A 9,645-nucleotide genomic window follows, 5' to 3' on the forward strand; every position below is an offset into this window, starting at 1 on the left:
AAAATAGAACTCCTGATCTCAACCCACCATCTGTCCCTTCCTCAGGCTTCTCCACCTCAGTAAGTGGTCATCAGGCTCCAAACCCGAGAGTCGTTCTTGATTCCTCCCTTTTCCTCACTGCCTGCATCCAACCCATCAGCAAGTAATATAGGATCTACTTCCGAGTTATATTTCCAGTCTCCAGTCGCCTTTATCTGCAAGGCTACCACTATTGTTCTCATCACTAGGAGCACATCCCTACCTGCAATTGCTTCCTAATTTCTTGTTTTTGCTGTTGTCCTCCTATAATTTGTCTCTTTAAAACATAAATCAAATCACATCCCTCCCCTGACAAAAACCCTCAGACAGTGTAGTGGATAGAAGAGTGTCTCCAAAAAGATATGTCAAAATCCTAACACCCAGTGCCTGTGAATGTGACTCATTTGGAAATAGAGTCTTTGCAGGTGTAATTAAGTTAGGGATCTTGGGATGAGATCCTCTTAGACTTAGTGTGGGCCCCAAATCCAATGTCTGGTGTCCTTATAAGAGAAAGGAGAGGAAGAGTTGACCCAGAGACACAGGAAGCAGGCCACGTGAAGATGGAAGCAGAAACTGGAGTGATGAGACTATAAGACAAGAAACGCCAGGGATTGGTAGGAAGGTATGGATGGTTGGAGAAGACATGGAACGGATTCTCCGTCAGAGTCTCCAGAAGGAATCAACCCTACCAACACCTTGATTTGGGACTTCTGGCCTCTAGAACTGTGAGAGAATAAATTTCTGTTGTTTTAACCCACCAAGTTTGTGGTAATTTTTTTACAGTAGCCCTAGGAAACTAATACAGGCAGCTTCCTGTTGCAATTGGAGTAAAATCCAAGCCCTGGAGGAAGATGGGCACAGATGTTAGCTCAGGGCCAATCTTCCACACCTAAAGAGAGGAAGATTGGTGGGAGATGTTAGTTAATCTTCCTCAAAAAAAAAAAAAAAAAATCCAAGCTCCTAATCCTATGTTATAAGATACTACATTACCTGATTCTTGCCCTCTCCATGACTCCATCTCCACTCACCCTCTCCCTCATCCACTGCGTTCCAGCTTCTTTGTTCCTCAAACGCAGCAAGATTACTTCTGCCCTAGGGACTTTGCTGTCCCCTTTGACTAGGAAGCTCTTCCTCCAGCTTACTACATGGCTGACTCCTTCCTCTGCTCAAACATTGCCTTCTGAGTACCCATTTGTTATTCTCTTGGGTTACACAGCTGAAAATGCCAGATACCACTTTCCCAGCAATTAGCCATGGCCACCTGAACTAGACTTTGTCCATCAGATGTTGGCATAAGGAAACAAGGAACCATGCAGAACCCCTTCTGGAATGAGTGGTGACTACAGCTGCACACAGACCCACTTTCCAGTGGTAGCAGAGGCAGTGGCTTCAATACAGTGTCCAGTGGCCACTGTGCAGAGTGGCTGGGATCAGAAGAGCTTGCTGCAACGTGGGGCTCAGCCCTCAGTCATGACCGGGGCGTTGTTCCTGCAGCATGCTCTCTAAGGCTCATTCTCCAGCCCTGCTATCTATTATTCTATTACATTTTAATCTGCCTGAAGTAATCCAGAAGCAGTTTCTATAGCTTGGAACCAGGGGTCTTGACTGATGTGCCTCTTTGGAGGCCCTCCCTGACCACACAGCCTCTACCCCCACAGTCATGCTCTACTCACTTACCCTGTCTTGTTTTCTTCATGGAATTTATCACTGTCTGAAATTATTTGTTTCACAGCTAACTATCTGTCTCTTCCACTAAAATGCATGTTCCATAGAACAGGAATGAAGGGTCTCATTTTCCCTTGTATTCCCAGTGCCTAGAACTCTGCCTGGATGCAATAGTCAGTCCATAAGTATCTGTGTAATGAATAGCCATAATAATGAAGTAGAAAAAAAAGACAAGCACTAAACTTTAAGGAGTTTCAAAAGACCAAGGACTTGACAATGGAAAATTAAGATCTCTCACATTATAATTATAAATTTAAGCTGCTCTAAGGTTACTCCTCAGCATACAACACCAATCAGAGGCACTACTGGAGACAAGCTGAATGGACGAACACGCTGAGCCTCGGGATAATGAGAAAGCGCAGCCTCCATGCTGTTGGCAGGTAAGCGCCATTTCACAAAGCCACAAAGAAACTCTGAAGGACAGGTGTGTCTCATACAATGAGCCTACAATTCTGCCTCCCCTGTAACAGCCTAGGTAAAGCAGTTCAGTACTGTCAAATCACATATTGCCTCGGGTTGCCCTTTTGGGACTCCTCAATGACCACTTCATCTGATTTCATCAATATAAAAAGGTTGTATATACACAACATAGTAATTATCTATTGCTGAATAACAAGTTTCCACACAGTTAGCAGATTAAAACAACACACAGTTATTATCTCACTGTTTCTGTGGATCAGGAATCCAGGCTCAGCTTAGGAGGGTCCTCCGCTCAGGTCTCATGTTAGGGCTACACTCGAGGTGTCGGCCAGTGTTGAAGTCTCATCTAAAAGCTCAACCAAGGAGGGAGCTGCTTTCAAAGTCACGTGGCTGTTGGTAGAATTTCAATTCTTTTTGAGCAGCTCCTTGCCGGCCATCAGCCACAGGCTGCCCCCATTCCCTTGCCATGTGGGCCTCTCCATTGTGGGGATCAGAATTGGCCACCCCAAAATGTTTCTCTTTGGCTTGATTATTTTTAAAGACAAAAAACTGTGAAAGAAACTTCCACCTTTCCCCCAATTGCCTAAAAGTATTTAAGATAGAGGGCCTGTTCCAGGAAGGAGCTAACACTATAAGATAATTATAGTAAAATACAAACTAGGTGTGCTAGGCAGGCAGGAACCTAACAAGGGCTTTTTCATCAAGGTCCTTTCCACCTCTCACTGTTTTTACAAGGTGTGGTCAACATTTGTTTATCAAACATTTGCTTTTTTTTTGTTTGTTTGAGGAAGATTAGCCCTGAGCTAATATCTGCCACCAATGCTCCTCTTTTTGCAGAGGAAGACCAGCCCTGAGCTAACATTCATGCTCATCTTCCTCTATTTTATATGTGGGGCATCTGCCACAGCATGGCTTGATAATCCGTGTGTAGGTCCACACCCGAGATCCCAACTGGCGAGCCCCAGGGCGCCGAAGTGGAGCGCACCACTGGGCCAGCTCCAATATTTGCTTTTTCATCTCTATGTAAATTGCCTTCCTTCCCTTTGAAGTCCCAAAACACTACTCCCAACATCCTCCTTTGTCCTTAGCTGAAGATGATATTTAAGGTAGTGGCTTCTGCCATTTTGGCAAGTTACTCAGTCTTCCTGGGTTTCTCCCATGTATATATATTAAACTTTGATTTTCTCCTGTTGTTCTGTCTCATGTCAATTTAACTCTTAGATCAGCCAGAAGGACTTAGAGGGTAGAGGAATAGTTCCTTCTCCCCTACACCATACAGCAGCTCCCAACGTGGTGGCTTGCTTCATCAAAGCTGGCAAGGGAGAGAGTCTGCCAGGAGGACAGAAGTCAGAACCTTACATAATCTATTTATGGAAGTGGTATCCCAGCACTTTCACCAAATTCTGGTGTTTGGAAGCAAGTCACAGATCCTCACTCTCAAGAGGAGGAGATTCCACAAAGGCACGAATAATAAGTGGTGGGGATCACTGGGGACCATATTTCAGGATGTCCACCGCACAAAATCAATGCCCCAGAATTTGTAAGTGGTGAAAGCCATAGATGCCGATCTTCTCATAAGAGAGGCAGATGATAGAAATACTTTCTAAAAAGCTGTACTAATTCTACACAACACAAAAGCACAAAGCCAGGAACAAGTGACTGATCGATAAATATATCCCTGGCTCCCCTGCATGATATCAGGATCACAAAAGTGTGGGCATAGTAGTTTATCTGCTAAAGCTAGGAAATGGCACCGTGACAGAAGTAGGCCAGTAATTTTTCAGATTGTATTTCAAGAAACATTAGAATCTCTAGGCCTGCAGGTCCAGGTACAGGATAAGGAAAAAGCAGAAATGGGTGCCATGAGACCTAGCGGATAGGACATTCAGCTCCCACCCCTACCAGCAATTCTGTGAGCTCAGCAGTTAAATATGATTGAAAATTCCCAAGTCAGTGCATGTTCCATGTGAATCATTCTCAGTGAAAAGACCTAGTTCTGTTCCATTGCTCACTTTAGTGAAAGAATTCTAATGAGCAAATAGAGTTCATTGGGCTTAGGTACCGATGGAACTTCAAACTAAAAAATGAAAGAGTTAAAAAATGGGGATTCTACCTTATAATGGACACATAGTAGTAGCTCAATAAAATTTATGACCTCGACTAAAGTGAAATATATAAAGCCCTTCTACGTCATGTTATCTAACATAGCAGGATTTTACACCTCTCAGATGTAGCATCATGACTAATGATAAAGATAAGAGCTCACACACTGAGAGACAGTATAGCCTAATGGCTAAGGTTGCAGACTCTAGAGTTAGACTGCATGGGTTCAGACACAGGCTTTTTCTGTGACCTGGTGCAGGTTACCTAACCTTGGCTTCCTCACATAAAATGTGAATAACAGTACTCATCTCCTAGGGTTGTTGTGAGGATCAAAGAAATGGATATTAGTTCAGGTAGTGCTGGCTACTAGCACATGCCCAGTACTGTTCTAAGTCCTCACATGTAATACTGGTAACCCACAGGGAATTGCTTCCACATTTCACTCCCCTACCTAAAACATGGGTAACCATAGAGAAAGTTTTAAACTCTTTCTGGTTTTTATTATTAAATTTCAGACTGAAGAGTTTTAACATGTTTTATTTAGATAAAAAATTCTGCAAATAAAATAGTGTCTAAACAGACTTATCCACACTCATTTGACAATTTGCCTTTATTATTTTATTCATAAATATACATATGTTTACCACCAATTAAGTAATTTTTAACTGCTGTTAATTTCCTTTCCAAAGTAGTATGATGACACTGTCATTGCAGCACAAGACCAGTAGATGGCTTGTCCACAGAAAGACACAGATGCCCGCAGAAAAAGTCTTTACAAGATAATTCTAAAAGAACTAAAGAAATTAGTAAAGGAAGGTTGTGGATAGAGATCTTGAAAACATAAAGTCTGTAATGGTTTTAGGAATATTTTTAGATTTTAAAATGAAACAGATATTTCATTCTATTTTTTCACACTAAAGTCTTCCTTATACTGCTGAAAGAAGGATTTATTTGGTTATAATCTTCCCAGAAGGTAATTTACTTAATACCAAAGTACTTAAAATATGCTTATTCTTTGATTAAATCATCAAAGAACCAGTATAACTAGTAGTTGATATAAGGCATTAAGGATGAGTTAAAAGATTTATCTACAGCAATGCTTCTCAACTGGGGGTGATTTTGCCCCACAAGAGACATTTGACAATGTCTGGAGACATGTTTGATTGTCACAACAGGAGGAGAGGGGTTGCTGCAGGCAGGGTGGAGGGCAGAGATGCCGCTAAGCATCCTACAGTGTGTAGGACAGCCCCCCACAACAAAGAATCTCCTGGACCACAATGTTAATTGTGCTGAGACTGAGAAACCCTGGCCCAAGAGCGTGTACCTCACGGTATTGTTTGTAAGAGCGAAAAGTGGGAAAACACTAGACACTCAGACTAGTTCCATAAATTATGAATGAACCATCCATACAATTCAGTCATTAAAAGGAATGTTGCAGAAGTATATTTATTGTGATAAAATATTCCGTGAATAAAGCAGCTTACTAACTGTATATAGAGTATGAACTCATTTTTTAAAGATATACACATATCTGAATGTATAAACAGGTGATTTATCTCTGAATGATGGCATTCTGTATTTTCTTCTCTTTTGTGCTTACTGCCAATTTTTACTTTTTCTCCAATGAATATCTTACATCTAATATTAGAACATTACATTTTTTATTGAAATTTGGGGACTACAGCAGCTGTTAACTTAAAAAAAATACAGCAAACTGCTTGAAACTAAACCTTATAAACTTTAAAATAGTGATGTTTTTCATTACATTTGTGTAATAGTATCTCGACCAGCTGTTTCCTTAGTTCCAGTCACATCAACAATTTTTCCCATACATGCTGGGACATATTTTGTCTCTTTCTATACTGAAATTTTTTTTCTATGGTCAAGGTGGTTAATTTGTTCACCATTTCCTCCAGTACTTGAAGGGGAAGGCAAGCCTAAGAACAGATGTACCAGATTTGTTATTGAAAAAAATCACAAATGTACTTCTCAAGCTGTCCGTCACTGAATTTCTGGTAGTCCTTTGAGCATTAGTCATGTTTGAAAGCTGCTCTAAGCTTTCTCTGAAGACATATTAACCTTCAGTACTAATACAGTGGTGGTGGATCACATCCCAGGTGGCTTGGGCAACTGCATTTTAGTCCACTTGTTGCTGGTAGCCATACCAATAATTAAAGCCCTAAGTTACGAAGACTCCGGTTACGGCTAGTAAAACAAGAAAGCAGACTTTTGGATTTTCTGCTGTAAATTTTACTAATATAGTATTTACAGCCAATGGATGACATTTTAAAATAACTGAACTGGAAAATATCCAAATTTCCATATTGAAATTAATTGTTAAATGGCAGCTCTAGTATATGTTCTTTGTGAGCCAAAGAAAGCCAGCTATTAGTCATGCTCAATTATCACCAAACAAGTCAATGCCATTATTTGATAAGAGTTTCAAGTATAATTTCCCTTCAAGGAACAGAAGAGAAAGGCTCAAGGAAGAGCCCTTAATTGGAGGGATCAGAGCTCCGACGTTCACCAGTTCTGTGTGTCTGAGCAAATAAATAATTCTTCTGCATTCAGCAGTCCACCTGTAAAACTACATGGGGTTTTTACTCTTCCTTCTCCCCTGTATCAAAACCCTTTTCATCTATTTCGTTCTAATTAAGCACTCTGTCATCTTTAAGTGTGTGTCCTCATTATGCTCTCTCTCCTGGCTGCGCAGGTCTGTTGACCACTCTGGGCTTTTCCACTGTAGTACGTCGGTCTCACATTTGATTATGAATAGACGCTCAGTATTAGGGAGATCTTGCAAGGTTTTACTCAGTGCTACTTTATCCGATCAGAGGGGAGATATGTTTTAGAAGTAGGCAGATAGTCTGGATCTCCAGGCTGGGCCTCCGGATGGACAAGGATCATCCCGGCAGCCTGGCACTGCCGCGCTCACTTTCCAGGACCTGGAGAACAAGTTCAGGTCCTTTCCAGAAACGCATTGTAGATGCTTCTGCCGATCCGGGAAGCCAGAAGATGAAAAACTACGAAAGGATATTTTAGGCTATGAAAACTAACTAGCTAATAATTTTTTAAAATGCCCAAGTTATCAGTCATTTTGCCTAATATCCACGTGAGTTAAACTCAGAAAAGTTACCCACTTGCTCGGAGAACGAGTGATTCGGCTTGTCTGGGCAGCAAAATTTGCACTGTAAAAACCACAGCAGTCCTTTTGGGTTTGCTGAGGCCAGGGGTTGGCGCACCAGGCAAAGGACTTTCTCAGGTTTTAGGCCAGCTCGCAGTCTCCCTGTCATCTCTACCAAGTGGCCAGAGGACCGCGGCGACTGCGCTGGCGGGGACCCCGCCTCGCGGTAGCTCTGACTCCGCCAAGCCGACAGGGGGCGGCCGCAGCCGCGCCTTTTCCGCCAGCTCTGCGGGGGCCGCTGCCCCTGCTGGCGCAGCCGCCTCTACCGGCCGCGGAGCAATTCCTCTTCCGGGGCAGCGCGGAGAAGCGTGCGGGACCCGGATGCAGACGCGAGCGCAGCTATATAAGCGCTGCGCAGGCCGCACGGCTTTCTCTTTGAGGAAGACGTGGTCGCTGCTGCAGCTGCGTCGTGGTCTGCCCGCTCCTGCTCCTGGCTCACCGCTGTTCGCTCTCGCAGAGGGACAAGTCGGTCAGGAAGCCGCGCCGCAGCCATGGTGAGGCGGGGGGCCGGCTGCTCCGTTCGAGGCGCGGTGGGACGCGGTCCTGGTCCCTCTCTCTTTTGGGGACGGATGCCGGGATGGGGGCGGGCGGTGAGAACGAGGCTCACTTACCACTTCGGGGGCTGCTGACGCGGGGCGGAACCTGGGGAGCTTCATGATGAAGCTCCTCTCCAGCATTGACAGGCTTTTGAGAAACTTGCCGTTTTTCTCCTGTGTGTGGTAACAGGCTTTTAAAGACACCGGAAAGACACCCGTGGAGCCGGAGGTGGCGATTCACCGGATTAGAATTACTCTAACCAGCCGCAACGTCAAATCTTTGGAGAAGGGTCTGTACAGTAGTTTCAGGGTGAGACCTTTGGGCGAAAATGGATGAATTTGACTTGTTACTGTACGAGAGTGAGTGACTTAGAAGTGAAGTGATAAGTTGCTTACGTTAGAAAGGTAAAGGAAGAAGGATGCGCTGAATGTTTACTGCTTTTTACGTCGTGGTTGGCGATGAGGAGAGAATTACTGTGTTGAATTACGGTGATAGTTTTATACGCTATTCTGAGCCAGCAGTAGTTCAATTTCTTCAGCCAACTTAGATTGTTTTGAATGAACTGAAAGGTGTTTTCGTTTCCCCGTAGTGTGTGCTGACTTGATCAGAGGCGCGAAGGAAAAGAATCTGAAAGTGAAAGGACCAGTTCGGATGCCCACCAAGGTGAAATAAATCATAGGGGCAGGAAGGTCTTCATGGTTATTGGATAAATCCGTTTTTGCTCTTTTCGTCTATGGGGTTTGGCTGCTAAGAGTTTTATATACTGATGGTAACAGTATAAATCCAAATGAAAATTGGTGGTAGAATTTGGTTCATATTGAGTAAGTACTCAGTTTTCGAGGACACCGTTGAAGTCTTTTTGCTGCTGTGCTCTTGGTGTGGAATGGTGCCTTACAGTCAGGGGCGAGGGTGCCAGCCTGGCTGAGTGAATGGACCTGCCATCGCGAATGATAGTCTGGAAACCTATTTATAGAAAGAGGAATGGGGCCCTGAGAAATTTTCAGATGGAATACTTCTGAGTAGTTTTTTAGGTGTCCTAAGGATAAGCGTAAAACCATAAATTCTTGGTTTCCTTTGTCTTTTGCTGCAGACTCTGAGAATCACAACAAGAAAAACTCCTTGCGGTGAAGGTTCCAAGACGTGGGACCGCTTTCAGATGAGGATCCACAAGCGACTCATTGACTTGCACAGTCCTTCTGAGATTGTTAAGCAGATTACTTCCATCAGTATTGAGCCAGGAGTCGAGGTTGAAGTCACCATTGCAGATGCTTAAATCAACCTTTTTAATAAATTGATACCAGTTGTTAAATTCTGTGGCCTTTTATTCATGGTACCGGCAGGTTTTAGGAATATGAGTTGTGCTATGAAATTTATTCCGCGTTTTAAGTAGAATAATCAGAAGTTGTTGGATATCCTTTGGTGGCCTAAACGTTTGATTATATTTCCTAGAGACCACTTGACATCTCTTGAAAACTGAATGATATGTGAGACCGTATACCACTGATGAATGTGTACAGTGATGGGTAACTGGCTGCGTGTTTGGAGCTTTTCCAAAGAGAACATACATCCCGGTCCTACCCTAGAAAGTCTAATTGATACGGGGTGCTACAGGGATGTACAAGGTTTCTGGGGTGGTTGCAGACCTAGGGCACTAGAGG

General features: G+C 43.4%; 1 protein-coding gene and 1 non-coding gene across 2 annotated transcripts; both read left to right on the plus strand.

Moving 5' to 3' along the window:
* The first annotated feature begins 7,723 nt into the window (after positions 1 to 7,723).
* On the plus strand, positions 7,724 to 9,296 carry RPS20 (ribosomal protein S20). The gene is made up of 4 exons (XM_005613124.4): positions 7,724 to 7,944; positions 8,177 to 8,276; positions 8,577 to 8,650; positions 9,078 to 9,296. The coding sequence occupies exons 1-4, from the start codon at positions 7,942 to 7,944 to the stop codon at positions 9,258 to 9,260; spliced, it is 360 nt and encodes a 119-aa protein (XP_005613181.1). The 5' UTR covers positions 7,724 to 7,941; the 3' UTR covers positions 9,261 to 9,296.
* On the plus strand, positions 8,441 to 8,507 carry LOC111775122 (small nucleolar RNA U54). The gene has a single exon (XR_002810622.1). It is a non-coding gene; the product is annotated as a small nucleolar RNA U54 (small nucleolar RNA).
* Positions 9,297 to 9,645: the final 349 nt, after the last annotated feature.

This window comes from Equus caballus, chromosome 9, assembly GCF_041296265.1.
Source record: "Equus caballus isolate H_3958 breed thoroughbred chromosome 9, TB-T2T, whole genome shotgun sequence".
NCBI classification, from domain to species: domain Eukaryota; kingdom Metazoa; phylum Chordata; class Mammalia; order Perissodactyla; family Equidae; genus Equus; species Equus caballus.

Bases quoted from the DNA above. Each gene is read 5' to 3' on its own strand.
- RPS20 (XM_005613124.4), top strand. The intron at 8,277-8,576 runs GTCTGTACAGTA...GTTTCCCCGTAG, and splicing joins CGTCAAATCTTTGGAGAAGG to TGTGTGCTGACTTGATCAGA. The intron at 8,651-9,077 runs GTGAAATAAATC...CTTTTGCTGCAG, and splicing joins CAGTTCGGATGCCCACCAAG to ACTCTGAGAATCACAACAAG.